This window comes from Talpa occidentalis, unplaced genomic scaffold (genome assembly GCF_014898055.3).
Source record: "Talpa occidentalis isolate TD23 unplaced genomic scaffold, MPIMG_talOcc4v2.1 talOcc4.14, whole genome shotgun sequence".
In the NCBI taxonomy this organism is placed as follows: Eukaryota; Metazoa; Chordata; class Mammalia; order Eulipotyphla; family Talpidae; genus Talpa; species Talpa occidentalis.
In genome coordinates this window covers 72158088-72174834 of record NW_023601433.1, presented here as the reverse complement: position 1 = coordinate 72174834, position 16747 = coordinate 72158088, and the positions used below count along the sequence as shown (strand labels likewise).

Genomic DNA, 16747 nt, shown 5'->3' with positions numbered 1-16747 from the left:
GAGCCTATGCACTTGTGTTGCAAGGTAAGTAGAGAAAGAGCTATGGTGCTGGTTTTTATATGGGGAAATTGAGGCACACAGAAAGGCCATTCCTGTGGTGCTCTCCTCTGTGGAGCTTCATTCCACTGTGATCACCCATGAATTCGCCCACATGATGGCCATAGAGCCTCTGCCACTGTCCCCCCAAAGGAGCTCCTCCTCCAGTGAGACCCTAACATCCCAGTCAGAAAGGAAGCAAGAAAGCCTTAAGGAGGGGATTAGGGGGCTTCCCAGTCCATTCCCTTCAGGCACAGAGCTTGGAACAAGCAGTCAAGAGTGCGATGGGACCTCAGGACCCTTCCCTCCTGAGATAAAGTGCCAGGCACCCTCGGGGTCATCAGGACCGAACTCCCTCAGTTTTGCAAACGGACTTTTGGACCCGAATCTTCAGTCCCACTGAAGCCTGGTGGATTCTCTCAGCAAGACCTCACCAAAAAATAAAACAGCTCAGGCTAAGAAGGCCTGCTATCCAGAGTGCAAGTGCCTCAGCCTTTTGCAAAAAATAAGATCTTGGGGAAAATCTAGAATATAGTTTGGATTGGGGAGAAAGCACCCCCAGGGGCTCCCACAGCCTTCCTATACATCCCACAAAAAAGACGGCCTACTTGCTTGTGAAAATAAAAAACCCCACTTTACATCATGGCAGATTTTGCACGCTTGAAGAATATTTATAGCCAGCTTCTTGGAGGTTCCTCATATCCTCTTCTGCTCCTTTGCAAATGAAGCACTTAAATCATTTTGCAATAATGTTGTCTTTTTAATAAGCTTAGTCAAATGGAGTTTTCACTGATGAGGCACAACATGTTTCAGTGATGTTTTTATCAATTGTTTCTCCCCCTACTGAGACAAGGGGGTAGGGTGGGTAGGGTGCAGGAGCCATGAACCCGGCTGGGGTGTCTTCATGCTTCCTGCTCTGAAGGGGTATCTTCTCCTGACTGTTATTAGAAACTCCTTTTTATGGAAGTAGAACCACATCTGCCTTGGAACCTAATGGTTCACAAGTGTGGTCCTCAGACCGGCAGTATCCTGAGAACTTCTGAGAAAAAAAAAAGAATCTCCGGGGCCAGCCAATCTACTGACCTAGAGTCCAGCCATCTGTATTCACACACACAACCTCCAGGGGATTCTAATGTGCTTTCAAGGTTGGGACCCGCTACTCTGACACAGCACGATCCCCTACATCAGGTTGCCTGGGGGCTTGGTAAGAAGCGGTGGGGACTCTCCCCCAAGACTCGTTCCTGGATGCAATGCTTGGTTGATGGGACTAGAGGAGCCACAGGGGTCACAGCATCCCCAAGTGATTCTGATGCTGTTTAAAGTGTAAAAGCAACCAATAAAAATTAATAGCAACTAGGCGGGGCGGGGGGGGTGCTGTTAAAGGGTAGCGCCCTTTCTTTAAACTAAGTCTTGCTTGGGCCCCAATATGCTACATTTCACCAAATCTAAGCCCCTGTTGATGAAAAGATGCACCATTATAGGATATATAAAAAGAAAGTGCTGCCAATTTTTAGGGTGTGATGCATCCCAATTTCAGAGATATAAATAGGTGGAAAGCCTTGTGTATCAGAGAAGTGATAATTATAGAATGAAACACCAAAAAGTGCATCTACAGCAACCTATGGAAATTGGGGAATTCTGGAGCCCTTTCACCTTTTTCTCATCCTTTGGCAGCTCTGAAGAGATGATAGACTTAATCAAATACAACTTCAAATTTCTGCAATCATAAAAAACAAGCTGCAGAGTGGAAGAAAAGATCTGTCCTGCATATGTCCAACAACCAAACTATCTGCAGGAGCTAAAAACTTATTACAAATCAATAAGAAAAGCAACAGAAAAGGGCCTCCCTGGTGACCTAGGTGTTAAGTCTCAGCACTATCACCACTATGGCCTGAATTTGCACCCCAGCCAGGAAGCTAACCACATACGGCGCAGCAGACCTCTCCTGTCTCACCCGCTGCTTCCCTTAGCAGTATGTTTCAGTAAATCTGCCTGCATCGCTCTCCACTCTGTCTCTGGTGAATTCTCTCATCCCCTGCACCAGTTCTTCTGTGAAAAAAATAAAAATAAAATAGAAAAGACCTGGAAGACCACTTTACCAAAGAAGATAACCAGACAGCCAAAAACCTGTGATAAGGTGCAAATTGAAATCACACCTGTCCCTACTACCAAAATTACTAAATAAGAAACAAACCATACCAGGCCTCCCCTGGTGGTGCAGCGGTTGAGCGCCACACTGTGAAGCTGTCCACAGCCTCTGCAGCGCTGGTTCGATCCCCGGGCACTGGCGAGGGTCCCACATGGTGCACAGACCTCTCTTGCCACGCCCGCTGCTCCCCTCAGCAGTGTATTTCGTCAGTCTGCCTGTTCTGTTCCCCGCTCTGTCTCTGATGAATCCTCTCACCCTCCCACGCATCTGGCCCGTACTCCAGTTCTTGTATAAATAAATAAAAAAAATCTTAGGCTGAGGATGGCTAAAGCCAAAGACTGACAGGTGGAGCCCCCTGGAGGGGGTTGCTGGTGAGGATAGCCCCAGGGATAACGCTAAAAAGTATCGCATTTTGTGGTAGGGAGATGGATAAGTAATGTAAGGGACTGCAGAAGGGGGAGTGGATTCATTCAGCCTCCAGAATTCAGTATTTCCAGATTTTCAGCATTTGGGGTCAGCGGATTCCAGGTCCCAAGGCGCTGGTCTACCAGAAGGCTGTTGTGGGCCTCTGAACGTGGAGGCCTCCAGCAGCCACCTCAGAGAGGAAAGTTTGGAGGCTTTGCAAGTGGCCAAGCAACTGAAACTGTTCCCAGTTTTGTTGCTGTTACAGCCTGGCAGAGAAGCTGGGAGCTGCGCTGAGCTGTGTGAGTGTGGCCATTTGTTGGGTCGTTGAGCTGCTGAAGCTGCTGTTTTGAGTGTTGCTAGTCTGTTGCGCTGGGGCATCCAGGCATCTCCAGGAGTGTCTCCTGTAGCATCTTTTGCTGTCTTCGTGAGTTGGAACCTGGCCCAGAGTCTGGCTGCTGCGTGCTCCAGGTCAGCAGAGGCAGAAAGATGCCATCTTGGACACATGGCCTATTGTTCTGGAGAGGAGCTGTGCATCTTCTGTAGCAGGAAGATACCATCTTAGCTGCTTTTGTTCAGGCCTTGGCCAGTTTTAGTGCCCCTTGCTGACCTATATCAGAGCCACTGCCGTGGAATATAAACTGATACATTCTAGCTAACTGTTCAGAATTATCTACTAAAACAGAACACAGAGATAACTTCATATCCAACAACTTCATCCCAAGGTATATTCCTAACAGGAATATAGCTATGCACCCAGACACATGTTAGAATGTTCTCAGCAGGCTTACTCATGGTAGTTCAAACTGTGAACAACCCAATATCCACTTGGGTTAACGTATAGTAAGCAAGAATGTCACCAACCCAAATGAAAGAAACCAAGTGTGTACACAGACTTGACTGTATTTAAGTCAAGGTCAAGCATTTCCAAAACCCTAGTCTATGGTGTTAGGAGTTGGGACAGGGGAGGTGGTTCAATAAACGCAGTGAGGGAAAGCAGGGGGCCTTTGGAAGCAAATAGTGGGGGCCAAATCCAGCTTTAGAACATCAAGGAAGGCTTCCTGGAGGAAGTACCACCTGAATTGAATGAAAAAGGACGACCAGGTGAAGGGGGTGGAGGGAAGTGTTTCAGGCACAGGGCGCAGTGCATGTAATAGCTATCATGGAAATATGAGTCTGAGGCCAATGATAAATTTCTATTTCCTAATGCTTTCCCTAATTTTGTATACTCTTTAACTGTTATTCCTTATGATTTGATTTTCTTAGCTTCAATTTTTCATCTCACCTTTTTCAAGGCCCCGAACATCTCTTTGTAACCACGTGTCACACAAAGACTCAAAGAGCATGAACAGAATATTCTGTAGATGCCAACACTTATTTGTTTGGTTCAAGTCTCAGAAGCCTGGTTCCCTTCCTTCCTTCTGATGTCCCATAAGCTGTGGCTCTATATGCTAAAGATGTTCACCTCTTCCCACTTTCCAAGTCTCCCACTGCAGCGAATACATCCCAAACCCTCAAGTTCGACCTGACAGTTGGTGATGAATTACTATATCAAATGTCAGCTCAGTGGGAAGGAATTCCTACAGGGAAGTCACCTACATTTCCAACCAACCCACAGCTCTCCAATTTTTCACTTCTGCTTCTGTGCTTGCTGCCACTTCCAGCAAGAGAGGTCAGGCTGCTTGTTCTCCAGAGCCTCAGATGAGAACGTGAGGCATGTGTGTGTGTATTTCCTCGCCTCCTTCCAGTCTTGTCCAGAAGAGAGGACTGGCACAAGGTGCAGCACCTCCACCCAGATTCTCCTAACTCCGTGCAGATGTGACTGTTCCTTCCAGGAGATCCTGCCCCTTCCTGGTCCTGGGAGTGGGCATGGAGTAAGCAGACTGAGAGCCCATGGTGGGGAGAGTGGACACCATCCCAGTGGGAGAAGAGATGGAAGAGATACAGTCCTCCCCCCAAACTTCATTCTGCATACCCATGTGAGCCAGTAGCCTCCTTAGGCTATCAGCATAGGAAGAAGGATGTGTTCTGCTGGTTTGTTCATGAATCTAATTAAAGTCACATTATCCATCAACCAAACCAAGAGATGTCATTAGTAATAATAAGCCATAGTCTCTTGGGTGTAGAAAGCTCTGGACTGACAAATAATTACTCTGTGTTGCCCCAGGACCTTTGCACTTGTCATTGCTACTCTTCTCCCAGATCTTCCCATAGATGACTAAATCAAATAATTCATATCTAAAATCAAATATCTCAACCCAGGGAAGCCCACCTCAACCATGTAGGCAAAAATGGCCATGCAGTCTGTCAGGGACTTGACTTGTCTCTGGCTATAACTGAGGTGCCTTGTTGAATGTGTGACACATGGGAGGTGCTCACACATATTTGTTGAATGAGTGAATAAATTTAGTCCTGGAAGGTACCCAGGACTTCAAGGAAAAGACTTCAGTTAAGACTAAGGATGAGGGCCCTCCCTGGTGGTACAAGGGGTTAAGTCTCAGCACTATGAAGAAATCTGCAGCCACTGCATCATGAGTTCAATGCCCAGGCAGGGAGCTAACCCACATGGCACAGCAGACCTCTACTGTCTCACCTGCTGCTCCCCTCAGCAGTGTATTTCAGTCACTCCGCCTGTTCTGCTCCCCACTCTGTCTCTGGTGAATCCTCTCACCTTCCCTGCACCTTTTACCTACACCCCAGGTCTTGTATGCATAAATAAATATAAATCTTTAAAAAAAAAGGACTAAGGATGAGGTGAGAAAACCACTCACTAAGGATGGTAAACTTAAGGGGGCACCCCGAAACTCAGAAATAAAGATAAATAAAATTTGCACATTATACTTAAGAATGTCAAAATGAATGCCAAAAATCCATGATGAATAAAATAACAAATTTTTAAATAAAAACAGGATCCCACCATAATTCATTTGCCTTACCCCAGTCCTGGGCCATAAATTTTAAATTTATTTAAAATTTTGATATTTTGTTCATCATAAATTTTTGGCATGAATTTACATTTCAAAACCTATTGCATTAAAATAGTGTCTATCTTGCTGATTTTTTTGACACTATAACAAAGGCATCTCCAAAAAAGGGGGGCACCATGTCCCCTGCCCCCATTTACATGCAGTGGCCTTGGAAGAGCCACTGGGAACTAGAGAGCAGAGAGCAGGTGGAGCTGAGTGGCCAGGTGAAGCCAGACAACACAGAGGCAGGTGGACTCTGGAGCACACAGAGGAAACGTGGAGATAGGCGAGCTTGCTTCTCGGCTTTGGACTTGCACCAGGACGTGGGGACATAAAAGGAGACACACGGAGAAGAGACACGTAGAGACACTTGGAAGAGACACATGGGAAGGCTGACAATGGCGGCTGCTATCTTGAGCTGTATTTTGATTTTGCTCTTTTGTCCCAGACTTGCCTGGCCCCTTTCACCCCTTCCCGATGGTTCCCCACCAGAGGGTACCTTAGACGTGCAACAAGATTTCAGGTTTCAGTGGCCTGCTTTGGGCTGATCCTGGCTAGTTAGGTGTTTACCCACAAGGTGTTTACTGAAAGGGTAATTTAGGATGTTTTACTGGGAAACTATTAATCTTTCTCTTATCTTTCCATGCACACTAATCCTATTAAAGTTCTTTTGCACTTAGTATGCTTTGTCTTTGTGTGCACAGATGGCCAGGCCCCGTTTTGAAGCATGCAAGTTCAGGTCCCTGAGATACCCCTAAGTCTGCACACTAACAATACCCTGTTAAATTTTGTGCTCCAGACGAGTGCCTCCGCCTCCTTAGCCCCAGCAGACTAAGTGGAACAGCATGTTCTGAGCAGCTTTGCTTGGTCTACCCACAGTGCACTGACGAGCGAAATGATTTGTTTATGAATCTGTCTTTGTAGTAGTCGCCTCGGGGCAGGACTGTCTGGCTCGTGTCCTCAGACACAGCCCATGGACTCAACACATAACTAAGGAAAGAAAACATCGGCAAGACCATCACATCCCTCTCCCCCAAGCACCCCCTCCAATCCTGAGTCCCTTTCTATGCCCTGGGAGATAAGAATGACACTGAAGTTGGTGTTATCCCCATGAATATCTTCACATCGTAACTATGTAGCCATATGTCCCCATTAATGCACAGCATTTAAAAAAGGGAAAATGTCATATTTTAGGTTTTCTTTTGTAACTTCATCATTATCCTCCAGCATTATATTTTCCAGGGCAACCCATGCTCATAGATGCATCTCTAGGAAATTTTTCCTATGAAGAGTCAGATAATACATATTTTTAATCTTTGAGGTCATACAGCCCATGTGACAACTACTCAATTCTGCCATCACGGCATGGAAGCAGACAGAACCAAACAGAAAGGAATGGGCATGGCATCATGCCAATAAAACTGTAAGAAACAGGCTGAGGGGCCTCCCTGGTGGTGCAAGGGGTTAAGCACTGCACTATGAAGCAATCTGCAGCCTCTCCAGCACGAGTTCAATCCCTGGCCAAAAAGCAACCCACATGGCACAGCAGACCTCTCCTGTCTCACCCGCTGCTCCCCTCAGCAGTGTGTTTCAGTAGATCTGCCTGTTCGGCTCCCCACGCTGTCTCTGATGAATCCTCTCAACCCCCGCATCCCTGGCCTGTACCCGAGCTCTTGTATGCATAAATAAATAAATCTTTAAAAAAAATAATAAAGGCTGGAACATAAATTGGGCCCCAGGGCCATAGTTGGCCTACTCTTCATTCATGTTCACTTTCCGTAACTCAATTTTTAATATAATAAAATGTGCACATCCAGTCCCTCAATGGAGTCCCACTTGGGTTTTTACATTCTTCAGCTTGACAAGCACTGCTGTGCGGGAGGTCTTTCCATAGAGGCACGGGGGAGAGTCACTGGCAGAGCAGCGCAGGGATGGGCAGCCTCAGCCTCCTTGTGCTGAGACCCATTCTCACACCCGCCAGCAGCATGTGCCTTCCTGCCGCTGCACATCAATGGCCAACTCTTGGTTACACCAGACTTTTTGATTTTGCTGATCACAAGTGTAAAGCGGTACCTAGTGTGGGGTAATCTGCATTTCTGACTGCTACTTAGGCTGAGCAGATTTCCACATGTCTATATGTTAGTTGGAATTCCTGAACATTTGAACCCTTAGCCCAGAGTACCCTCTTAGGTATGGCCATTCCTATTTTTTTGCTCTTTATTTTTTTTTCTAATGGAGTGATTGCCTTCTTGCAATTGATTTAAGGAAATTCTTGATATGTTCTGAGCATTTTTGGCCCATTAATTTTGTTTTGAATTTATCTACATGTATGTGGTGTTACCGTCATTTTATACCATGATAAACAGAAGTTGATTACTTTAATACTGTCCATTTGCTTGTTTTTATTTCTTATCTTTGTGATTTATTTAAGAGTCTTCCCTTTGGAGCCAGAGAATATGGGTTTGATCTCAGTTCTATACTTGCTGGTTTTGTGACGCCGGGAAGATGTCTGATACCCCAGAGCCTCAGTTTCTTCCCCTGTAGAGTAGGGGCAATAGCAGATGCACCTCCCAGGGTACTTTTGAGGAGGTCTGTAAAGCTCAGAGCACAGCACCAGGCCAGCACCACCCTCCTGGGCACAGACTCCACCCCATACAGGGAACCCACCCAGGAGGGCTGAGATACCTTGCTCTCCAGCAAGTCTGCGTTCTGCCGGAGCTCATTCCGTGACTTCTCTGATTTTTCTAGCTTCTTTCTCAATGTTGTAAGCTCCTCCTACAAAAAGAAAGACCTTACCAAAAGCCACTTAGGACCAGAGGTATTGGTTCCGCATGTGTTAAAAGGGGCTGGGTAAGGGAATAGGCGACTCAGCCTGCCTATCTGATGCCCAGATGCTAAGTTCCTACAAGGGATTTTTCTTTCACCATTTCAGAATACCAACATCTCTGCTCATGCACATCTGGCCACACCAGCGCAGGTATGAATGCAAATCCTTGGAACAGGACCGCTTGCTGAACCTGAGACTGGGCATGCTCTCTTTCCTCCTGGAGTACACTTAGTGCCAGCAGCTCAACGCTATCTTACAATACCACCATTAGGATCCATTTCAGCACCCATCCACAGCAGGCTGGTGCAGAACTATGGGACACCATGGTAAGTGGCCGTGGAGAGAGAACAAGGAAGATTTCCATAAAAATGGACGCAGCGTAACTCTCAAAATACAATTTTTAGTGAAAAATGAAAGTTGCAGAAGACTACATGTAGTATGCTACCATTTGTGTAAGAAAGAAAGGAACTGTGTGTATTCTTGCTAATTTTTTCAAAAGAAACAACAGGCAGGAGGGCCTCCCCTGGTGGCGCAGCGGTTGAGCACTGGGTTTCGAGGCTGCCCGCAGCCTCTGCAGCACCAGTTCGATTCCCGCCCACCGGCGAGGGTCCCACAAAAAAAAAAAAAAAGAAAAAAAAAAGAAACAACAGGCAGGATAGACCAGGAGTCAATCAAAACTGGAGGGAAATAACCTGTCTACAGCAGCTGTCACCAGAGTAGAAGGGAGAGTAGTAGGAGTGTTGTCTGAGAGGTAGGGAGAGAAAGGACTCAATGATTTCACCACTTAACCAGCACCCACGAGCCCAGAAAGGAGCTGGGCACAGGACGAAGACTGCTCTCTGTTGATGGGGACAGAGAGATGGCATCTGGAAGGGGCATGAGGACGTGCTAGGGTGGGGTTGGGGGTGTGAAACACTCCTAGATCAAGAAGTTTCAGGGGTGGAGACACTGGGTCTGGAGGCAAAAATAAGGTGGGGGTGGGGGAGGGAGCAGCCACTTGGCTGCCATCTGGACCAACCTCCTTGGCACGGAGCTGCTCATCCCCAGTGGTGGCACTCAGCAGGGGCCGGAGGGAACCAAGGAGCTGCCACCACGGCCAGTCCTTGACCGCTAGGAACACAGCCATGTTCTTCTGGATGCACTGGGTGGCCAGTCGGCGAATCTGCAGGGGAAGGAGAGTGGAGACTTGAAGGTCCTTCCCAAAACCGGTGGAGGTAAAGGAAGAAAAGAGGCAGAGGGTGGTGAAGGGGGTAGAGGAAATGGGTTTCTGTCCTAGTGGAGGGATTAGGTAACTGAAAATAAAGAGCTGTCCTTCATGGAGTCAGGCTCTCAGCACCAGGCATCGGGCATATGACATGATCGTGCATGACATAACAATGATAATAGAGCAAGGAGTAAAAAATATGGCAGAATGGGTCACAACATATAGGGTTAGGTTCAAGTCACTGTGCAAGGCCAAAACCACCTGTGCAAATCCCGGAAACTGCTGACAAGAGGTGATGGCCTTGATTATTATGTTAGCTGATATTTAGGGGATAAATACCACTTCAAGTGTATTTAAATTCCATGCTTCTCAAACTTGAGTGTGCATCAGAATCTCCTGGAGAGCTTGTCAAAACACAGATGGCTGGGCTCCACCACCCAGGCTCAGATTCAGTGAGTCTGGGGTGGGGCCAAGAATAACCTGCTAACCAATCCCCAGGTTATGAGGGTGCTGCTGGTCCGAGGACCACACTGCCCCAATTCACCCACCTTATTTATCTTAGGTAGAAATCATGCTGAGGAGACCCTGTCCCCTCACCACCATCACAAAGGCCAGCACGCTTGCTGGTATGGCACTTCCTGCATGCCAGGCACTGCCCTGAGTATCTTATACACTTTGGCTCAGTTCTCAAATCAGCCTTGTGAGGTAGGTGTTATCAGTATAGCCACTTCACTGATGGGAACACCACGGGACAGAAAGGCAAAGCCATGTGTCCCATGTCACACAGCTTCTCAGTGACAGAGTTGGGACGGAAGCCCTGAGTCTGGCAGCAGACAGCACTCAGGCTTTCAGCGTCTTTTGCAAATCATCCCAGGCCTAAGTGCTTAAGTGCAGTGGGCCATTGGGATTGCTGAAATTATTAGAATGATTCATGCTCTTGCCATATGCTAACTTTGCCAAGTACATATATTTGAATGCACAAGTTCACATGTACTAGAGGCACATGTAATAAGACTGTATGTTATCAGTAAGACTTAATAACAGTATTAACATCATAGCAGGTAGCATTTATTGAGCTATTACTATGTGCCATGTACTGTAGTGTGTGTACATTAGCTCATCTTACCTTCAGCCAGCTGCTAAGCAGGAGGGTGGGATTTGGACATTGTCTCCAAGCCCTGTTGCCTTCCCAACACTGTGCAGACTCAAAGGACACTCAGCCTCTGAGATTTCTAAAGACGGTGGCCCAGGGTGGTTCATTACTCTACACTCTGAACTTGTCCTTTGATCCCAAAGCTCTCAGGACTGAGGCCTGCACATGCCCTGTCTGGTGACCCCTGAAAGTCAAGTTCTCCAGAGAATGTATAGGCTGACAACATGGACCAACCCAGAGGGCTTGGACAACCTTGTGGCTATCTAGGTAGTGGGCATCGTGGGTGACTTGTTGTCCACGTCCAAAAAACAGTCATGATTTCTTGCATAGTGTTGCTTAAAATCTCACTGCTCAGGGTGGGTCTGTGAGGTAGCAGCACTTGCATCCTCATGGGAGACAGGCAGACCCTGTGCTCACTCCAGATTCACTGGATTTGACTCTGCACAGTAACAGTATCGCACTGGGGATTCGCGCACAAGTGAGTGTGAGAAGCTTGGGACTGCAGCCCCTCATCCAGGACCTCCTGCCTCTGCCGGGTTCTGCAGGCACACGGGCCTCCATACCTTCAGCTTCTTGAACTCCTGGCGAGACAGAAAGCCCTTGCAGGCCGCCTGGAAGAAAATGATGCTGTGAGACGCCAGCTTCTCTCTCTGCTTCTCAAGTCTGGAGACCACTCCCGCTTTGAGGAACACCTGCAAGGAGAGAAAGCTGAAGGTGACTTCCACGAAGGTGAATCACTATCTGTGATAGGAGCAATGGCCACTCAGGGCCTAGTTCTCTTGCATCCACTGAAATATCTGCCCACAGCTGCCCTTCACTAAGGGTCGAAAGTGTCTCACGATGGCTCCTCTTTCCCTTTTTCTAGGGTCCATGCACCAGCAGCATCAGCACCATATGGAGGCTTGGTAGAAATGCAATACTGTGTCCCCCCACAGTATTCTGCTAAATCAGAACCGACATTTTAATATGATCCCAGGAACCTCAGGCACACATCAGTTTGAGAATGACTGCTAGACACACCTGCTGAAATGTCTCTCTGTGTCAGAGAGGGTGGCAAAGACAGGTTCCCTGGCCTTGCCCCAGAGAGGTCAGATCTGTGGGTTTGGTCTTGGGCCTGGGGACATGCATTCTTTGGAAAGAGTCACTGACAATCTGAGAGAAAGGGGACCTGGAAAACACCTCAGTCCTGCCTTAAAGGAAGGGCAGAGAATGTGACGAAGGAGTGGATGGGGCCAGGCTTGTGCCTCCCAGAGAGGGTGCTGAGGCATGTAGCAGGAAACAATGTGTGGTCCACAGTTTCCAGGCTGTAGCTCATCAATAATGGATGAAGGGCTCTGCAGCAAAGTGATCAATGCCTCCTTGGCACCCCGCAGGGCTGCCTTCGAATCAACTGCAGGGAAAGGATTTTCCAAGCGAGCCTGACACTTTGGGGCCAGGTCTGCTCCAGCCGCTAGTAGGACAATTTTGGTGCAGCATTTTCTCACCTCATCTAAGGAAAGATACTTTAATGGTGGCATCTGAGCACTGACAGGAGGTGGGTGACTTTTCAGATGTCCCCGATGCTGCTGATTTCTATCCACAGTCCTGAGAATTTCTTTTCCAGATGTGGCTTATGGCCGCAAAGATGTTGGGTTTCTCTGGAACACATGACAGCTGTATCATAGTGATATCATCAAGTAATATCAATTAAGGTGCAACATTTTTGGGAGACTTTACTGTGTTCTAGTTATTTGATAGGCAGGCAAATCAATAGACAAGTATAAGTCTATATGGTACTCATTGTGATCCCATTTATGGAGGGAAACGTACAGTTAAAAAGGGCATTTCCCCCATGATCCTCCACTAGCAAGTGGCAGTAGTAGGATTTACTTCCCTCCATCTGACTCCAGACAAGAAGACAATTCTCACTGAACATCATTAACATCTGCATGACATCTGCATTTTTCGAAGACTTTTCTCCCATGTCTCATACTAATACTCAAGGTAACCCTCCAGGGAATCAAGTAGCTCAGGGAGGTCATGTATTGGACTCAAGGTCATGTTGTTGATGACTAGCAAAGCTAAAACTTAAATCCAAAGTCTAGTTCATTCTCTGCACCTGTTCTCACTGTCAACACAGGCTTCGTTTTCTCATTCATTAGGACCCAGCACACCTGAAATTTGAGGCTGAATTGCAATCTGATTCGAGGTCGAACAAAGGATGTCAATCGATTCTCCATCCTCCTAAATCTATTTTCTGTAATGGCAATCCGCGCCCCCCAGTCCCACAGTAAACCCTTTCTCAATGGGAAAATGAAAATTAGCACACCCAATCGGTGCTAACTCGGTTTTGCAACCTTCCATTGCTTTAGAGAACACTTCCTAACTGCCAGGGCCACCAAGACAATTAGCCTCATTGAAATAAAGACACGATTGACTCATTACCTATCAGATTGCCTCAATAATGACTGTATTAATTTCACAAGCTAGTGAGTCCCAAAAGCTGCTATTAAAAAAAGAAATCAATGATCAAAGTGATGACAGCACTAGTTCGTATATTACAAAAGGCGGCGGGTGCTGCCAAAACCACTATTGATTAAGTATGAAGCTTTCATTAAAAAGATAATTGGAAACGACCATACACAGAATGGGAATAAGTCATCGCCTCTGCAGAATCTTATCTTGATTTTTTTTTTCTCCTTTTAAGAGCACATTGCCAACCAGGAGGCTAAGTGCATGTGGAATCCCACCTTTTTCATAAATGTCACGGCCCTGGGCACAGGCCTTGATAAGGCACCAGGGCTCAGAATCACAAAGAAAAATCTAAATTATTCGCCTTTCACAGGTCTAGCTGCTTATCAGGCCCAAACAGAGTATAACATCCAGACATCCCCATCTTTAAGGAATCTGCGGGGGCCACCACGATGCAAGCTGTTTTCCCTCTAAAAATGCTGAAGGCCAAGTTTTAAAAATCTGACAGGGCAATAGCTCCTATGTCTGGTACTGCTGAGAAATTAGCTTCTTGTAGTAATTTTCCAGACTAGAGGAGTTTAGCTCTTTAAGCATTAAAATGTTGTTCATTTGATAAGCATCTTGCCCCTGCTGACAAATGCATTCAATATGTCATGACAGCCAAACCCTGTTAAATGGAAATTGACTGATTCCCACAGCCAGCTTGGCATGATGTCCCACATCCATTTTACAGATGAGAGGAGTGAGGCTCAGAGAGGTAAAATCAGTCACTCCAGATTCAAACAGTTAGGAAGAGAAAGCCTGAATGTTCTCCACTTCATAGCTTCCCACATATTCAGTGCCCCATCCTGCAAGGCAGAAGAGTTGCATCTGCTCTGAAAGATCTCAGTCTACCGTCTAGCTGGCTTACAGAAGGATATAGGGACCTTGACTTGCACTTAACAGTCTCCTAGTGAATACAATATTATTCAATAATGATGCTGTTTTATTATTGTGGTGATCTGGCTTACAGACTCCTTGCCCTCGCCACTGTAAAGGGAGTATACGTAGTGGCGAATCTTCTGTTCTTTCTTCTGCAGTAGCTGCTGGGCTCATTGGGACTGATTTTTGTACTCATGACATAGCTGAGTGACTAGACCAGGGCTCACACACTGGCACATGCACTAGAATCCCCTCGAGGATCTGGTGTAATCCAGGCAACTGGGTCCCACCCCCAGTTTCTGATTCATTAGGTCTGGGGTCACACCTGAGAATCTGCATTTCTAGCAAGCTCTCAGGTGATAGTGATGCTGCTGATCCAGGGGCCACACTTTGAGAATGGCTGGTCAAGCAGGATGAAGTTCTTGGAGGTGAACAGTTCGACTGACTCAGGGCAATAAAGTCCTGTGTCAGAAGTGTGACACAGGAGCCCACAGTGTATTGAAATGAACCTGGGATTTGGATCAATACAGGTTTTCAGGGGCTGTACCTATGCCCCCAGGTACCTAAAGGACCTTGAAAGGGGGCTTACTTCCAGAGGGACAGCCTCCCCATCTGGAAGGAAGGGTTATTCTCATTATCTCAAAGGAGATTGTGAGAGAAAAGGAGCAACACATGGCATGGAGTTGCCCTTAGCACTCCACTCCATGGTGGAAACCCAGTAATCAACTGGTTTATTTCCTTTACTGAAATGGTCTGCAAGTTTTCGATATCTGCCCACTCCCAGCAGGATCAGTCAATTGAGACCACAGCAGACTAACTGCTTCAACCTCACGCTTTAGCAGAAGCGGGAGGGGCATGGGGTGAGATGTTGTGCTACGGGGCAATATCTGGTGCGAGCGACTGTGAGCTCTCCAAGGAGAGAGAGGGATGAGGCAGGCTGCTGAGGACTGTAAGAAGCACCAATAGTGAGGAGTGGACTTCTGGGGACCGGGGCCCTTCTCCAGCTCCTCACATAGCACCTGCGCGAGGGAGGTGATGGACAAAGGTTTATTGTGTGACATAATTCAGTCAGCAGATAACTGAGGAGCCATGTGGAGTCATGTTTCTCTCTTGGCTATTCTCTCTTCACTTTGTGTTTCTAAACTTCATCTTTCTCCCCTGTCCACCACCTGGTCTTTGAGGTGACAATCTCTGTACCTCACTTCTCAAAATAGAATGCAATCCACGGAATATTTGTTCCAGGAGATAGTTAACAGGCCTTCCACAATGATGAAGGATGGGAGTCCCCTGGCCAGTTTAGAAAGGCCTAAATATTGTGTTTCCCTTCCTGAATATTTATAGGCTATCTGAGCATATGAAGGCTCTGTGGAATTTTCCCTAAACAAGTAAACATTTTTGGAAGAGCTTTTGGCTCAACAGCAGTTTGTAACAAGCTATTTCTCTCAACTCTAAAACAGTATGCCTTCCCTTCAAGCCCTCTCTTTTCAGTTACTGCTGCTAATCAGCTAGGACTAGAGTTGTGTTACAGTTGATTGCAAAGCAAAAGTTACAAGGCCTGAGGGAAGATGAGCGTTTCCTCCCAAATTTTATGGCGGCTCTTTCCAAGGCTCAGAAAAAAGGAGAGGCACACGGAAGTCCCAGCTGTTAACTCTTCCAGACCTCAGGGCCCCTGGGAGTGTAATAAATGTTATTTCCCAATGTTATTTCCTCCACATTGTAACATTTCATCCTCACAACCTTGTAACAGGGCAGAAAAACCATCAGCCTTGTTTTGGGCTTGGTGAAAAGGAGACACACAGAAGTAATGATCAATTGAGGTAGAACAAGAATCTCGTCTCTCAGAGTCCCTGCTGTGATTGGGCAGAATGTTCTAAGAAAGTTCTACTCACCTGACTGTGCCCCACAGCCACTGCTGCCTTCTCCAAATTTAGGGTCTGCAGGAGCTCCTCCACAGCCTGGGGAGAAGAGAGACATTAGAGGTGAAGACAGAGAAAGGCAGGAGACTCTCAAAGTGGGCAGTCAGGCTGGTAGGATGGGGGAAGGCTGCATCGAGAGAGGAGGAGGGCCGAGCCCAAGCGTCTGTGAGCTGTGGCGCACGGAGCTCGACCTCACCCCGGTGAGTGGGGAAGGGCGGCACACATGGAGCCCCTACTGTGTGTCACCCGCTCTGCTAGGACGGTCACAGACACCATCTCCTTTCATTCCCATAGCCACCCTAAGGGGGTCCTCGTACTACCATGCCCATTTTATAGAGGAGAAAACCAAAGGCACAAAATGAGATGAAGAATGTGTCTACTGTGGAAAACTGTGCTGGCTCCGACCCGAGAGAAGTAAGAACAGGGACCTGATGGACACTGTGCACCTGGCACCCACGGTTGCATTATTCACCCAAAGCAGCCAAAAGGTAGAAGCAAACCCAGTGCCCAGCAATAGAAGAATGGCTAGGTACGTGCAGACACACTCAACAGAATGTGTTTAGCTTCAAAAGGGGATGAAATTCTGAGACACGCTGCCACATAGTGAACGCTGCAGAATCAGCCGATGACAAAAGGATGACAACTGTATGCTTCCATTTATTCAGGCACCTAATAGAGTCAAATTCATAGAGGCCGAAAATAGAATGGGGGTAGCCAGGAAC

At 47.0% G+C, this 16747-nt stretch overlaps 1 protein-coding gene across 1 annotated transcript in view; it reads right to left on the bottom strand.

Annotated features, from left to right (window-relative positions):
- Window positions 1-16747, bottom strand: part of MYO18B (myosin XVIIIB) — a gene marked incomplete at its 5' end in the record, with an annotated part of 234879 nt that overhangs the window by 121913 nt on the left and 96219 nt on the right. Inside the window, 4 exon segments of the mRNA XM_054694681.1 lie at window positions 8239-8328; window positions 9399-9542; window positions 11301-11429; window positions 15999-16064. Coding sequence (XP_054550656.1) covers window positions 8239-8328; window positions 9399-9542; window positions 11301-11429; window positions 15999-16064 — 429 coding nt within the window.